This window comes from Mixophyes fleayi, chromosome 4 (genome assembly GCF_038048845.1).
Source record: "Mixophyes fleayi isolate aMixFle1 chromosome 4, aMixFle1.hap1, whole genome shotgun sequence".
NCBI classification, from domain to species: domain Eukaryota; kingdom Metazoa; phylum Chordata; class Amphibia; order Anura; family Limnodynastidae; genus Mixophyes; species Mixophyes fleayi.
Window position 1 is genome coordinate 289,172,687 of NC_134405.1, and position 18,059 is coordinate 289,190,745.

At 37.7% G+C, this 18,059-nt stretch overlaps 1 protein-coding gene across 1 annotated transcript in view; it reads right to left on the bottom strand.

Moving 5' to 3' along the window:
- LOC142152816 (teneurin-2-like) overlaps positions 1 to 18,059 on the bottom strand; it is a 975,895-nt gene that overhangs the window by 384,848 nt on the left and 572,988 nt on the right. Inside the window, exon 4 of the mRNA XM_075209828.1 lies at positions 8,542 to 8,817. Within this exon, the coding sequence (XP_075065929.1) occupies positions 8,542 to 8,817 (276 nt within the window). The remainder of the gene's footprint in view (positions 1 to 8,541; positions 8,818 to 18,059) is intronic.

Below are 18,059 nucleotides of genomic sequence, written 5' to 3' on the forward strand. Positions count from 1 at the left end.
AATTGAGGGCCAATGTGTGTACTTATTCATAGAGTACAATTAGTCCTATTTGGCTTCCAGTCTAATATGCGTTCAAGAAGTGGCTGAATGCAGCTTAAAGTTAGGATAACAATTTTGCTATTGCAAATGTGTCACAAGTGAGTTGCCTAAAAAGCCACACTCATGCTCAGATCCCTTCAACAACAGGAAGAGAGAAATTATAGAATAGAAAAAGAGCGAATAAAAAAGTACCACCCTCATCTAAATGTGCTTCGTTTTTTTTTTTACATCACTTTTAACAGGAGTTTCAATAAATAACCCTATTTACGTGTAATTGAATACTTAACACATTTGTATTGGAGGTGTTTGCACATTGAACATACATGCTTCTTTTTGGTACATTAAAGGGCTTGTTCAGTTTTTCATGGACTGGCACCAGAGAATAACTAACTGAGTGGTAAACAAATGAATGCACTAAGACAGCATTGAAAAGTGCATGATGTAACTGGGTCCTAAGCCTCTTCATTGACTGTAGTATCAACCTGCTCTTAATTGACAATGTAAAATATCAAGCTTGCAAACATGCAATAAGGTTTTTTTTGTAGGTGTCCTAGGTTGATGGCTTAAAGAGAAAGCATTCAATATTCTGAAGCGTCATATCTACATTTTCATATATATAGTTGTTATTATTTTCATTATTGGCGACCTATATTTTGCTCACTTTTCCAGCAAAATCAGCTTCTGCATTTTCGATTATCTATTCTGTCTTATTTACTGCTTTTCCTTGTGCACCAGCTAAACAGCATGCCACAATAACATGCAATGCCAGGTAGAGAAACTTCACAAAGAAAGTCAAATAACACCCAGGAGGGAATAGTTGATCACATCATTCACAACCAGAAAGCATTAGTACTTCAATCTTAGCTTTCAAGTGATTGCTGTTTTAGCGAGTGATTAACTATAGAAGATGCTAAATGTGAGCAGGCAGAAAGTGAGAAAATTAAAAATGTATAACTCAGACTGAAGCTATTGAGTGAGTAGAACACCTACTACATATTTTTTTTTTATATTAAACTTTAATTAAAGGTAGCTTTAACTAGGTACGGACTCTCTGGCTGATAAGGTTGATTTTACACTTGGCAGTAATCATGTTCTTTGCTGCTATCAATAGCCTATGAGTTAGTAATGCCATAGAAATCTACCTCCTATACAGATCTCATTGATGTTATGTTTTGCAAAGATAAACCAAAATAATGGCAAGATCCCACTGGCAAAAATGCTATGTATGTATATATAATGTAAAATGTTGATTAACATAGTGAAGACCATAAAAGTTATATTAGAAATGAGGGTATATAAGAAGTCTGCAGGGCACACCTTAAAATCAAATCTGCAGGTAAGATTGCCTTGAAAGTCTTTTTTAATGACAATTCAATTTACTGACAGCTAGAAATAAATTTTGTCATCAATATACATAAAATTGAAATGATCGATAATCAAGAAGACAAAGGGCTTAACAGACTGGAAATCAGATTATTAACTACATATGCCCGATTTAGTGCTTTGGTGTAGTTAGGGTGTATTTAAGTGTGTTAATAACATCATCATCATTATCATCATCTATTTATTTATATAGCACCACTAATTCTGCAGTGCTGTACAGAGAACGCACTCACCTCAGTCCCTGCCCTGTTAGAGCTTACAATCTAAATCCCCTAACATACACACACACAGACTGAGAGAGACTAAGGACAATTTAATAGCAGCCAAGTAACCTATCAGTATGTTTTTGGAGTGTGGAAGGAAACCGGAGCACCCAGGGGAAACCTACGCAAACACGGGGAGAACATACAAACTCCACACAGATAAGGCCATGATCAGGAATCAAACTCATGACCCCAGTGAGGCAGAAGTGCTGACCACTAAACCACCATGCTGCCCACCATGCTTTAGTGATTACAACATAGTAATACAACAATAATGGTGGAGCTAAAGTTCCCCCGGTCTTGTGAAAAATGTTAGAAATACTTGTTCAACCTGTTTAATAGGTCTTTAAGGCTTTCTAAATATAACTTCTCAAAAATATGGCCTCACATAATAGTTAAATAAGAGGCAATAAGTAAGCCCAGCAGTATACAATTAAGCTTTTTTTATTGTATTTATTTAAACAAAAAAGTATATTTTTTAAGGTAAGTAGAAAAGTAACATTGCGTAGCCAGCAAAAACTACATGAGCTAAATTAAATATACAAAGGACATACCCAAGCATTTTGAGCAAAGTAGGCCTCATTTACTGTTAAGAGCATAGCACAAACATGGTGTAATCAACAAAATGAAATAGATGTATAAAGTAGAGATGAGCAGTTCAGATTCAGAGAAATCCGACAGATCAGAGATTTTAGCTTCTAGCTGGGATGTGAAAATTATGGATGAGATATGGTAATGCCAGTGCCAGTAGCGTAAGATGGAATGGGATATATTAAGATGGATGTAACAAGCCTGGTTGAATGGACTAGGTATGTTGGGGCAAGGTCAAAGAATTAGAAGAATGGGAGGCAAAATTTTTTGAGGAGGCAAAGGACAGGTTGGAAGCTACAGTTCAAATGGAGGCACCATGATTTGTGAGTTGGGCGAGGTTTTAGTGGAGCTGGAATATTGATTTATCCTGGGTATATAATGGTGCAAGTATCCATGATGTAGCAGAGACCCAGATGGTGCACAGTCCGAGATGGTGCAGAAGTTTAGATGGAGCAGAGGCATGCATCAAGTCCCAGAGAGGAGAACAGCATTCATCACCAGACTGAGCCAACATCACCTATTTCCAGGAGACAGACAATATAAACCAAGAAGGGATAGCACCAGATGAGCACTGTGGAGAGCAGTTAGAATCAATGTGCATCCAGAAAAGCAAAAGCCCTCAACAGCAGCAGGCAAGATCCAATGCCCAACAGGTTGACAGTCCACAAGGTGAGCTGCAGCAGGATTGAGACAGTCTCTGCTGTGTAAAGCCCCAGGGGAACTTGAGGTCTGCATGCACTGGTGGCCGGTCAAGCATCAATTAGAAAAAAGCACAACCGCATAATCAATCTACATGAACAGATGCAGTATGCAGAAGGATGCAGATGGAGCGTCCCAAAAGAGGTTGACATGAATCAACCATGAAAGAGGTTAGGGGTCATAGGAGTTCATGGCAGTTGGATACAGAAATATGCTGTAGTCAGAAAAGAGGCATGAAGATAGCCAGTAGTTGTACCTGGATAAGGAGGAAATACTTATGACCAAAGAAGGTGGTTAAGTGGCCAGATAGAGTATAATTATGAAGTTGACGATGTGAGCTCTGTGAGCAAATTATCACCCATGGCAACCATCTTTTGTCCTCATATTATTGAACAAGATAAAAAGAACCTTAACACAGTAGTACCATCATTTCAAAGACTATCTCATATTTACAGTGCTTACCATAGTTTAGTGGACTGCATTGTTTTTTGTAATGTGACATTTTATGTTACAAAAACACCTTCAGAAAAAATATGAAATATGCTATTTACGCAAGTACTAAATCCCTGTGTTGTGGAAGTTTACAATGGTGAAAACAATGGCCAAACCTGGACACAGTTGACCTTCATCAGTGAATCATTAAAATAGTATGTCACGCTTTCTGAATAAAGACCCCACAGTTTAGGAATTATTATTCAGGCTGTGAATCTGAAGGACAGCTGTAAAAATTAAGACTAAAGAGCATCCCTATGCAGTTAGAGATAAAGTAATACAAATGCGTAAATTAGGAAAATAATTCATAACAATATCCAAGTGTTTGGATTTCCGACAGGGGACTTGTTGGGTCAACTATTCGGAAGTGTAAGCTACATCAAACCAGCCAGATGCTGCCTAGGAAAGATTGTACCTCCAATCTCTCTGCACAAAAAAATTTAGAAAAATACAGAAAGTCCAATAATCACTTTCAAGAAGTTATAGCATTTAGTAGCTGAGACTAGAGTAAAGGTGCTCCAGTAAACCACATTAGGAGCTCTGCATAATACTGGCCTGCACATGAGTCTGGAACAAATAAGCCATTACTCAAAATGAGCCATATTAAAGCACATCGAGTGTATGCTAAAAAGCATGAGAGTAACCCACATATCAGGTTTTGTGTCCAGATGAGACCAAGATAGTGCTTTTTGGGCAAAGTTTAAAGCGATATGTGTGGCCCAAATCTAACACTGACCACACCTCATAAAAACACCATACCTACAGTGAAGCATGGAGCTTGTGACATTATACTGTGGGACTGCTTTTCATCAGCAGAAACTTGTCATCTTGTTAAAATAGAAGGAAGAGTGGAGGATGCAATGTACAGGGAACTACTGCAAGAGAACTTGTTTCAGCCTGCTAAAAAACTGAAGCTTGAACAAACATGATTTTTTCAGCAGACAATGACTCTGAACACAACAACAAACTAACAATGGAGTGGCTCAAGTACAAAAGGTGAATGTCCTACAATAGCCAGGTCTGGATTTTAGTTTCAGTGTTTTGAAATAAAAATATCACAGAGAACAACATTTCAGTGTAAGGATCTGAAAACTTTTGCAAGGTATTGTAATAACTAAACAAGGAAAAACACCTATCTAGCATTTGATATATGCTACTTTATAGGTTGTTAAAAATAACACCCTCTGTCCATTTAAACACAGGATTGGCATATCATAGGATACTGGAAAGTAAAATAAGCACAATTTTGTTCAAGTACATGGATCTGCACCATTGCAAGAAAATAGACAGCAGACAATATACAATCTTGGATCAACAGTTCAATACCTGATTTTGGAACAAAAAGTAGGTGTGTGGGCGACTGATCAAGTGTACATACAGATGTGACTTTCTAAATGGCCCCTTGATACTTTATCAGTTTTTTAGTATCAAATATAGTATTTGTTTGATACTCATAAAAATACATATGAAATCTCTGAGGAAACATTGCATTTATTTTTTTTGCCAGACATCTACATTGCACATACATTACAATGATCAAAGGAACATGCTACCCAAAAATATTTTACTAGGTTATGTTAAATTAAGGGTATCTTTTAAATTTGGAGGTCCTTTTGTTTTATTTTATTGCAGAAGATATGCATTTGTAAACTGTATACGTATATATAAAATATATTAATAAAAAGTTAAATAACATATTTGAAAGTGTTTGTATTTATATAAATTTTATATGGAAAATGAAACTTTTACATTTATTAATAACTGTCAAGGCATTTGCTCATATGTATATGACACATTATGACATTATTATGTTGTGTACAGATAAGGTAATCTGATTCTTGCAGTTACTACTGTTGCTGTCAAGCCGCGTTTATATGCTATTCTTAGGAGTAAGAACACACGCTTGCTTGTATGCCTGACATACGTCTGGTGTACGAACTACTGCTTTTTGTACTGGATACATTTTGAGATACATTTGAATCAAAATACACATGTACGTATACTTTTTTCCATAGTCTTTTCCTTCATATGTTCAGAACACAAATGCTTCAAACTCTAAATATATTTAAATAGAGTAGTATTTGATTTGAAAAATTAGAATTGTTTAAATGTTATTGGATCTTTTTGAAGCTACTTCTCTTGATTGCTGGACTCTTTTCAACTAGCATCTAGAGTAGGGTAGTGGTGGGGTACAAAACTCAACCAGTGGCAGAACTACCATTAGTGCAGCAGGTGCAGTGCACCATGGCCCCTGGAGATAATAGAGCCTGCTGCACAGGTAACAAGCAAACGCTTGGCCCTGGTTTCCTCCTCCCCACTCTTTTACACCAGGGCCCACAGCTCACTAGTTCCGCCTCTGGACTCAACCTTCACTGTGTTTAGTTTAGAAGAGAATCTGTGCATGCATTAATCTTAAATCAACATTTGTTTGTTTCTTTTACTTTGACATATTCCAATTTGAGTCTTCCAAAAACCCTGTTAAATAAAATGTCCCTATATGATTTTGCTTTTTTTCTGTCAAAATCCAGCAATTACAGTTGCCAACCCTTTAAAAAAAAATGTTGCTTTACTGCACTATATACACTTACTGACAACTATTCACTGGAAACTTTATAGGTAACATGGAAAGCTATAAAAATGAAGTCAGTGATCTAAAGGGAAAGGGTCTGAGTAACATTGCACAGTTTCGAATCAGTGGTTTAGTGCATGATCTGTATTGTTTAGCAGTGTTCAAAATATGTCATATTTTTAGTAACATTTATATATTTCTCTTTTACCAACTGATGAAGTTTTCTTCTGACGGATAGCAACGAGATTAATACATTACACTTAATAAGAAATGTCAGGAACCTCCATTGTAGCAGAGTTCTTAACTTCAGTCTTTGGAGATCTGACAAGCAGAGATACTCAAACTGCTTATGGCAGTTTTAACTTCAATCAAACCTTCCAGGTTTGATGACCTCAAACTTTCGGTCGAACCAATCTCAAAAATATTGACATCCAGTAGAGTTTATTTTATAACTACCAAGCTGTTTACTCAAATTTGAAGACCCAGTTCAAGGATCGAGTTTGCAGCTCAAAGTTAAAAGACATTAAACTATACATTGTTGTCTTTGCTACCTCTTTCAGTATTTTTACCATATTTTAATTCAAACAGAAAACCTTACTGTTTTCAGGATCGAAATTTGATTTTGCTGTTTGCATGAAAATTTAAAAAAAAATACATAACAATGTAGTTTTTTAAGCTGTTACATGTTTGATTCACCTTTAAACTGGTATAACCAATTTGGCTTGCTCAAATTTAACCTTAAATATTTTAGTCTATCTAAAGTTTGAGACTTTATTGCACGTTTATGAAGTTTAGAAACAGATTAATGTATTGGTTTGAGAACTACTTTGAAATAATTTTGACCATCTCTACTATCAGACAGCTTAACAGAAATCTGAAGCACACTAAGGGGTAAATGTATCATACCCCGTTTTTTCAACTCGCCGGGAATCGGCGAGTTGACAGCTAAAATTTAAAGTGGCGCTGGCTTGTAAAGGCAGCGCTTGCCTTTACAAGCCAGCGCCGCTTTAAATTCTAGCTGTCAACTCACCGATTCCCGGCGAGTTGAAAAAAACGGGGTATGATACATTTACCCCTAAATCTCATTATGGGGAAAAATCCCCCACCCCCTCCAGAATTTTTGTACTAGACAATAAATGAAAGAAAAACAAGAGAATCTGCAAGATTATAAATTCTGCCAAAACAGGCTTCATTCCCTTCTGCATCTGTGTCTTATATATTTTATTCAGTACCCAAGTGCACATCTATAGCATAGACTCAAGCAAAATAAATAGAAGTTGATGTAGTGCATTTAAAAATATCCAAACATAATATAGAAAATATGCATTGTATAAACTTGCCACTGTGACAATCTGGAGCAAATTGTATGGGATAAGTAAATATATTTCAACATTTTAAAACATGTAAATAGGTAATCTTTGGACATATTTACCATATTTTTCACTAAAAAGCTGCTTAATTTAATTTAAAATTGAATAGATGACATATAGTTTGATATAATTTGGTTTACAGATAGCAGGGTATATGTCCAAGTTATTTGTTAAGGACACTGAGGTCTAGGCTACATGGGTGACACGTAGGGGGGAATTCAATTAACTGAGAGGTGCAACAGGAGTCGCGCATTATGTGTTCCTCTGCTAGTTAATATAGTGCTGAAATTTTTGCACCTCTCGGAGGTGCGAGCAAAAGTAAGCAAAGATTTAAGGCGGCATCAATGCCGCCTTAATTTGTCGTAGTATGAAGCTATGATATCACTTTGCTATTAATTGAATTTCCCCCAAAGTCTCACAATCCGAAAAGGTTAATCCAATAACAGAGGTTGCTCGTTTTGTGACAAATTGTTGCCTACATGCCCTCCAACACAAACAAATTTATAATGCTTTGTAGTGTGATGTACATATTCAACACCACAATTCCATCACATGACTTGAATTCCAGAAGTTTTATCTCCTCCTCAACGTTTAATGGGATAAGTGATTGATTGCTAATTCAGGAGATTTTATGGCATTTCTTACCATTAAATGCACTTTCTAAATAATAATAAATAAAAAAAGCAGGTTTGTTGCCTTTGGGCAATTAATGTCCCAATATTAATTACATCAAATCACGTAAAGTCACATTGTGTCTTTTTAAGATGTGAATCTCATGAGATGGAAAACTTAAAAGCTCCTATGAGGCCTAGCCTAACATGTTAAAAAGTACAATGCAGCTATAAATACTCTTTAGTTGTATTTTATTGCAATTAGCTTTGGCTCATCTGTGTTCTCCATTTGCTCAATAAAAAATCTAAATGCTTTTTCACAGGTACATTAACTTTTTACATATAAAACCAACACATTTAATAAATAATATCTTACACTCAAATGTTTTATTGGAAAGTTAATCAGGTTTGTAATAATGTGTTGTCTAAGATACTGTAAGTGAGAGGATAATTAATTCTTCTAAAGAACATTATTCAATGTTATCTTAATTTGAGATAAATCTGTATTTGGAAAGCAGGCCTACCGTTCTCTTCATCTGATTTAATTTCATTATCAGAGTCAGTCAGTGTCAGTGCCGAGTTTTCACGACTTGACAGGCCAGAGCTTCTCCGCGATTTTATACTTCTACCCCACAATTGTATGGCATGTTCTGGAGACATTCCTCCCTCTGTTTCTGAGTCAATGTCAGATCCAGCACTCAGGGTATAGCCTTGGTGAAGTATTCCAATACCCGAGCAGTAGCCACCTTGATGTGGGGAGGGCTCACATATTCCAAGCTCAGCCAGAGTGAAGTTAGTTCCTAGAAGAACAGTGGGAGATTGATATATTACAGATCGCATGCCAATTGTATATGTCAGTAACAAGGAATTGTCAACACTATACATACAATAATTGCAGAGACTATATTTCCGAGATGTACTACATTTTTAGGGATAATTAGGGCTATATTACTAAGTCTTGTTTCTATAATTTAAAAAAGCCAAAAAAACTGCTGTATCCAGCTATACAACAGTCTCTAAAGTTAACTTGTTTAAAACAAAAACACATGACATTATAATTAATAAATAAAACTGCATTCAGAAAAAATAAACAAATTACACATATTAAAGATCTGCCTTAAAAAAATTACAGTCTAATGAGATGTAGATAGAGGAAGTTTTATCTGTGTCCTTAAAGTTCCAAAAAGGGAAACAAAAAATAACTGTTGCTGGTCAGTGATTATGTCATGTACACAGACATGAGATCGCTATATGCCTCCTTCTACAGAGACTGCAAGGAGCACTGCAAAGCTATTAAAGGGCTTACTGTGTATGTTTCCCGTAAACCTTACATCAACCTTAGAATTCAAAACATTTGCATGCAAATAAACACACAGAGACTTGTATAAGTTATTAAAAAATTGCCAGAACTTTTATTATGACTTTAACTTTAACTAGACCTATGGTGGCGGAGAAAGGGCACTGCGAAACAACTCTCAAGCTGATAACACTATCACGAGTGGACTGGCGCAAACCGCCGTACGTCCACAACCACGAGGAACAAATCCCATCATAACTTTGCGCTGAGTTGGCGTCAGAGTGACTGCCCCTTTAAAACTCACGCTGCCCTCCCTCACCAAGCCGGACAGGGACCCTCCTCACCGAAGGGCCAAAAAGGGAGTTACTGGTGCCTCAAAGGGGGGCAATGACCTACGACAACTACCTGTGCGCCCACAAATCAGCCGCTGAACGCAGTGCCTTCCTACCGCAACATAAACCCAGAAATACTCAACAACAAGGAGTGGGTGGGTGGCATCTCGTGCTGTGGAATGAGGCAGAACAGGAAGTACAGCCAACTATACTAATCAAGGTCCCTCCCACTTGAGCACACTTTGGTCGGGCCAAACCTATGTTAACCCCTTCAGGTAAGTGTTCAGCTTACTACAAACCCTGTCGCCCTTTAAGTGCATTCGTCCTATTAAGCCTCACTTGTCATTAATGAGGGGATTCCATAAGCAGTGTGGAGAAAGAATACTGTATTTTTTATGTAAGTTAATACATTCTAGACATGATGATAAAAATCACAAAGAAACCCCTTATCGTGTAAGCTAATAGACCCCATACCTGTATAATGAAATAAGACTAACTAAAACTCAATGTGACAAACCAAATATGTTGCAGTAAAAATCAAATGAGAGGGCTGAAATGAGTGCTAAAACTATGTTAGTAGAAGGAATGAAGAGAATGGGCTGTAGCTACAAGCCATTTGAAGGAGACATTGTATACTCTTTTTTCCTTACATCATTTTAAAGTTATCTTGACAGACACAAACCATTGCAGACTGACTGTGGCAGCCAAGCAATACTCGCATGGCACATGATCTTAAATTGCTTAGCATAGTACAGTAAGTTCAGTATGCTTGGCCTCCAGAGTTGTTTGGTTCTTCAGAAGCAGAGGAGAAGGAGAGTTGGTAAAGTAACTGTAACCAGGTGGAAGAAAGAAGACTGATGAATAAGGTAGATTGGGCCAATAGGGAGGAAGAAGAAGAGAGAAAAAGAGATTCAGACTTAAGAAATAGAGAGCGGGAACAATTAAATGAAAGCTAAGGGAGTAAGAGAAAACCAGAGGGATAAAGAGCGGAGAAATATATGCTGGGTAAAAAAAAAGAAAATGACAGAGAAAAGAAAAAGCTGATGGGAAAGAAAATAGAAAAATAAATAACTGAGGAAGAAAAAAGAGAGCTAACAAAACGAGAGTGTAAAAAGAAAGATATTGGAGAAAACTGTAAAGTTAAAAGATGAAGTTTGGAGGGGAAAAGATTTAAGGGAGAAATGAAAAAGCTAATTGGAAATAGATCTGGGGTTAAAGGCTAAGAGGTAGAGAAGAATTTTTCTTTGGGAGAGCTGAGCGAGAACTGGGGGTGATATGAGACTTGGGAAGTAAAGAATGCTGGGAGAACAGTGCTTGTGGACATAGTGGATGAGGCAGAGACATATTGGTGGAGATGGGAAGGACATACAAGGTATCAGGTTATCAAATTATTGAGTAGTATCTTCTCTTCAGGCTCTCCTAACTCTGTCATAGGGGAACTGTTAGACTGGGTTTGATTTTGTACTGCTGGGTTTGATGTTGGTGGCACTGACAGTAATATGTGTTGCTCAGTGGTGCATATAATGTATTGGACAATGCAGAGTAGAAATGTGTTGGTAACTGCTGGATAGAATGTATTGATCACTGTTGGATAGAATGTGTTGATCACTGCTGGATAGAATATGTTGATCACTGCTGGATATAACATAAGTAACATTCTAATATTTAGGTTTTACATGTTTGGTACAATATGAAATAGACCTCACATTTCATATTTTTGTTACCTACTACAGTGCTGAAATGACATTTCCTAATGCTTTTTCTTGTACTAGGTACTTACTGTAGTTTTCCATTATTTTTGTTGTATATAAGGATAACATCCAAAGTTCATTTCTCATGTTTCATTTGATAGGGCACATGTCAATACAATATTCACAATTTGTGTATAAACTAAAACAACTGTCTCCAATACGGAAGGAGAATCATATTGCATAAGTTCATAATTATGCTACCTGCATCTAAAAAAAACTACTGGGCAAACCACAAATATAAAGGTGAGACACAAATTCTTAATAATACATCAAAAGGAAGGGGAGGTGTATATTTTTAAGTTTAGCCTTCGGAGCCACTATGCTTAGTAGCTAAAATAGGAAAATATAGTAAAATATCTAATCCCTGCAGTATAATTGTATATACAATTAGATAGTCACTGAATAAATTCCACATTCAGAGAACTGCAGCAGTATAGATCACTAGTGCCAATTAGCAAAATAGGAATATAGTTACCATACCTTAAGAAATATTCCCCACTTCATTAAGTGATAATGTTATCCAACGGTAATGTCCCTTTTTAATTGTTTTTCTTGTTTTTAATTTTTAGGTATGTAAATATGTAGAGAGTATCATCATCATCATCATCATCATCATCATCATTTATTTATAACTCATTCACATCAGTCCCTGCCCCATTGGAGCTTACAGTCTAAATTCCCTAACATACGCAGACAGACAGACAGACAGAGAGAGACTAGGGTCAATTTTGATAGCAGCCAATTAACCTACTAGTATATCTTTGGAGTGTGGGACGAAGCTGGAGAACCCGGAGGAAACCCACACAAACACGGGAAGAACATACAAACTCCACACAGATAAGGCAATGGTCAGGAATTGAACTCATGACTCATGACCCCAGCGCTGTGAGGCAGAAGTGCTAACCACTTAGCCACTGTGCTGCCCCAGTATGTGTGGATTATGTCACCTTAATTATCCCAATGGCCTCTAATGAATGCCATGTATCACACAGGATTTCCTAGCACTATATCCTCCATCACAGCCGCTTGATAGCTTTTCACCAAGGCGATCGCCTAGATTACTTTGTTGGCATTGTGAATTTAGTGGAATCAAAACACTAATAACCACACAACGCAATGCCAAGCAATTTTGAAAAGTTTCAGTTTTTGCTATTACTGAATTTCCTGAATTTCCTTCATAGCTGCAAGGACAAGAAAAGCAACTAAGTAGTATGATATACAGTAATATATTTTTATTCAGTATTTTAACATAAACTACAAAAACCTGAAACTGAAATTGGTTATTTTAAAATATATTATCTGTACTGACAGGATTGTCCCTCATAATACAAATATACATATCATCATTTTGACTTTATTACTATAGTGGGTAGAAGATTACCTGTCTTATAGAATATGAATAATGTATTCATATGCAAAGAGATTCACTTAGTAAATTCAGTATTCAAAAATATATATACTATTTAAAGATTAAATTGAATATCCTTGTATGCTGGTTCAGTTAAATATTTTGAAAAGTATTCAGAATCCATTCATTTTGAAATTGAACTCAGTGGGCCACATTCATTAAGAAATGTGTGTTTATTAAAAACGCACGTACATCGGGTATACGCATGTCCAACAAGGAGCATATCTGAAGAAACGTTGGTCAGTGAACACTGGTGTAGGTCCGCTCTGCTCTAACAGACAATACACTGCAGAATACATCCAATACATATGTGGAATATGAAGTCATAAAAGACAGCTTAGAAAGAAAAAACAATTAACGTAATTTGTAAATAATATAGTCATTAAGGACAATACATTAAAAAAATATATATATATATATATATTCTTAATTAAAATAATAGTGTGAAGCCTAGATATGCGTGTGTAACCATGTAAACCTGAAAAAAAAACACGGACACTCATATTTTTGGCAAATTTAAAGGTTGCAGTATATTTAGATATTAAACATTCCTGATGGTGGTGAGAGCATAGCAGTCAGCTAAAAACTAGTCTTCAACCAATAAACTGTGGTGGACAATCGCTCAACCACTAAGCCAAGAATCACATCTTTACTAATCGGCAGGTGCTAATCTGGCATTAACGTGACTGTTCCCCTTCTAGACTCGACTATGCCACACGAACACACGCCAAGGGACCCTCCACGCAGAAAAGGTCAAGAGTCATGTTACTTTGAAAGGGACAGTGACGAGTGCCCAATCAGGGTAGCACCTTCGACTAGTCACCGACTGCACAGTGCTCCTACCAACTACGCCTCTTCTGCATAAAGGTATGGTTAAACAGCTTAAACAATAACCCTAAGTATGGTGGGTGGGAGGTATCAATGACGATCAGGAACAGAAAGGCCCAGGATCCCCTACTCACTGAATTTATAGAAATATAACAAAATCTCCCAGTGAAATAATATATGCTGGGTTTAATGTAAACACAAAAAACTTTAATTCTTAGTGGTAGGTGCCTTTTCAGAGACCCAACAAATAATTTTTAACTGCTTCACTTGTTAATCTACTGTAAATGCGTTTTTACAGTTGCTCATGATTGCAAACACGATCTAGCTTGCATACACAGTCGTCATTACAAGGAATAGGTACTTACACCAGACCTGTAGTTGGTGCAAGTATTACGATTGAAAAATCACATACCTTTGAAAGCTTGAATCTGATGCTACTGTGTGCGCTTGAACTTGGCACACCTTTACTGTACACTGACTACATGCATACTCCTGTTCCCCTCCCCGTTCCACCCCTGAAATGACAGGCTGTAGGGTCCTTTGAGCTCGAAGATGATTTAGAACCTGCTGTGTTTTCTGGCATGTGGTCCGGTTCTAGGCATGTGCAGAGTAATTGTGCGCAAAGTACGCAACGTGTGCACATCCTAAGTTGCAGTTACATTTACGTCTGAGGGATAGAATAATGCTATTACTATCAAAAGTAATGAAACATAACTAAAACAAAAATAATTAGTGCATATTTAAACACATAAGGGTCTAGTCCTACATGTCTAGATATATAAAATGGGTGATATAAGTGTAATATATGGATTGCATTCGAAATTCAAATTCATATATTTATGTGGGCGCTCTCTTTAAGAAATTAATCTGGAATGAGCTTAAATGCTGCATTATTATTTTTAAATAACATTTTGGGAAAATAAAGTCTGTCTATTGCAATGCTCTAAGGGGAAATGCATGAAAGTGTGGTTTGCATGATTTTGGATGATTTAATGTGGCTTCAGAAAATAACATATTTATGTACCTGACACCCAGACTCAAATGTAATCAATACCCAATGTCGAACCATTATTATTATTATTATTATTATTATTATTATTATTATTATTATCGTAGATTTGTAAGGCGCCATAGTGCTACGCAGTGTCATACAGTAGGGAAAACAGGACATACATACAACAGGGGCATACAAGGTAGACAAAATAAATGCAGACATGAAAACAAAGGGTATAAAGGACCCTGCTCATTAGAGAGCTGAAACAAGAGGAGCAAATGTGGTTCAGAGTGGAGATTGGGACAGTTGTGAGGATGTATTAGTGTGAATAGTGTTATCAGGGATAAGGCCACTTCTAAAAAAGAGATGGGTTTTCAAATAGCATCTAAAGACTTGAAGGCTGTGGGAAAATCTGATTGAGTGTGGTAGGGAATTCCATTAGTGGGGAGCAGCATTAGAGAAGTCTTGAAGGCAGGAGTGAGAGGTGGTTACCAGAGATGAGACAAGGCTTAGGTAGATCTAAGAAGGCGGAAGGGAGAGTATTTTGATAGGACATTTGAGATGTATTCAGGGGTTGTGTTATTGAGTGCTTTGTAGGTAAGGGTGAGTAATCCGAACTGGATTCTTGAGGACTCAGGGAGCCAGTGTAGGGATTTGCAAAGTGGAAGACCAGATGTGGAGTGGTGAGAGAGGAAGATCGGTTTTGCAGCACCATTTAGGATAAATTGTAGTGTGGATATATGGGTTATGGGAGATTGCAGTAGTCAAGACGGTAGCTGATGAGGGAATGGATAAGAGTTTTGGCAGCATGTTGAGCAAGAAAAGGGCTTGTTCTGGCAATATTTTTAAGGAGGAGTTGACAGGACTTGGAGAGAATCTGGATGTCTTGGGAGACTGCGGAGATTGTGGTGTTATTGACAGTGAGGGACATTTGGGGACAGGGGATTTTGGCAGGAGGGAAGCTAAGCAGCTCTGTTTTGGACATGTTGAGCTTTAGGTATCTTTTGTACATCCATGTGGAGATAGCAAAAAGACAGCTAGTTACACAAGATAGTACAGAAGGCGAAAGGTCAGCTGAAGATATATAGATTTGGGTGTCATCAGCATAGAGGTGGTATTGGAGGCCGAATGAGCAAATCACTGCCACAAGAGAACAGGTGAACAATGAAAAAAGTAAAGTGCCAAGAACATAGCCTTGTGGAAACTCAACAGATAGTGGGAGTGTAGGGGAGGATATGCCAGAGTTAAACACACTAAAGGAGCTGTTTAATATGTAGGAAGTGAACCAGAAAAAAACTGTGTCATGAAGGCCAATGGAGTGAAGGGCGGGTAGGAGAAGAGGGTGATCAACAGTGTCAGAAGAAGCAGAGAGGTCCAGGAGAATGAGTAGGGAGAAATGACCCTTAGACTTTGCAGTAAGCAGATCATTGTTCACTATTGTGAGAGCAGTTTCAGTGGAATGTTGGGGATGAAAGCCTCATTGTAGAGAGTCAAGAATAGAATGATGAGTGAGAAAGTGAGACAGGCGTTTGTACACTAATCACTCAAGTAGTTTGGAGGCAAAGGGGAGGAGAGAAATAGGGTGGTAGTTGGAGAGAGAGGCTGATTGGAGAGATAGAATCGGTGAGATGAGTGCATGTTTAAAGGAGGATGGAATGTACCAGTGGAGAGAGACAGGTTTAAGAGGTGAGATAGAGGTGGGCATGCAGAGGAGGAGAAGGAGTGGAGAAGTAGGGGAGGAAATAGGTGTAAGAGGAAAGGCTGTGTGGTGAGATGATGAGATGAGTGCAGAGACTTTGTCTTCAGTTACCGGAGAGAATGAATTAAAGGTGGATTGGGAAGTGTAGGTAAAGGTGGGCAGAGTGGGTGGAGTGAGTGGAATTTGGCATGAGGAAATATCTTGTTTAATGATGTTAATTTTGTCTTTGAAATAGGTGGAAAAATCATGGGCTGTGAGGGAGGAAGGTGGAGGAGGTGCAGGTGGGCAGAGAAGTGATTTGAAGCTGGCAAAGAGGCGACGTGGTTTAGAAGACTATTAGAGATTTGAAGAATGTTTGTTTGGAAATTGAAATGAAAGATGAAAGGATGAATATATAGTGGAATAAATCGAGATAGGAAGGAGATTTCCTCTAGTGGCGCTCTGTGGTGTGGGAGCACTTTTGCAGGTAGTAGGTCTGCTTGGTGTGCCATGTTTGGGGTTTGGATCGCCAGAGACAGTGGGCCTGAGCCATTAAGGAGAGCAAAGCATAGAAAAGGAGTAACTTTGGGCAAAACCATGTTGCATTGTGCATTGGAGGGGGAGGTAAATTTCAAATGTGGGGACAGATTTATAGTTGGTGTAGGGCATGTCCTAGATCAACGTTAAATTTCAGTGTAAAAATAAAGCTAGCAAGTATTTGTATGTTAGATGAAAAAAGAGCCAGTATTTAACTTATCTGCAAAATAATAAATTCATTTGCACCCCTTGCATTGTAACATGGTTTGTCCCAGAGAACATTTATTCCTTTTTTTTTACTTACTTTCCTTAGTGACTTAGGCCCAGTATGTTGTAGCTGAAGCTGCATTGTCTAGGGCTGAAATGAGTTGTGCACATGCAGGGGAGGGCATGAGATAGGGTGAGGCTGAAAGAATGGAGGTTGTGGTTAGAGAGTGAGAAGGCTAAATTGGAGAAACTAAAGATGGAGCAATAGTAGAAGAAGACAAGGTCAAGGGAGTGCCCATTATAATGAGTGGGAGATGAGGTCCATTGCAAAGACCAAAGGTGGAAGTAAGTGAAAGAAGAGTAGGATTATCAATGGGCATGTTGAAATTTCCTAGTATGAGAGTAGGCAGGTCAAAGGATAGGAAATAAGTGAGTCAGGCCGCAAAGTTGTCAAGGAATTGTGAAACTGGACCTGGGAGGCAATAAGTAACAGCACAACTGAAGGTGGAGAGGATAAAATAGACGGATAGTGTGGACTTCAGAGAAAGAGAACGAAAGGGAGGATTCAGAGAGTATGGCTTGGAAGGTGCAGCTTGGAGAAAATACAATGTCTACTGTACCACCTTGTCTGTTTCCCGGGTCTGGAAGTGTGGCTGTGTAACAAAACTGCTGAACATGTACTTTTTATTCCCATGTCGGCCTTAGCACACATTATGACTGTGTATTCAGTATGTGTGTTTTCATTCCCATAGCATGTCTGTGCTCACCCCGATACTGTATTTGAATATTGGCTTTAAGATTGGTAAAATATATCAAATTGTGTCATATTATCTATTACACTGTAGGTGAGGTATTCATGCTATTCCTAGGGCTTCCTATTGTTTACTTATGCCAAAAGAGTAAGTCCATGTGTATTCTAGGTCTGCAGAAACAATACAGTAGGCTGTCCAGCCTTGGTAGACAACGTTCCTTCAAAGGCTGAAGGAGAGTCCTCCATAGGAGAGAGTTGC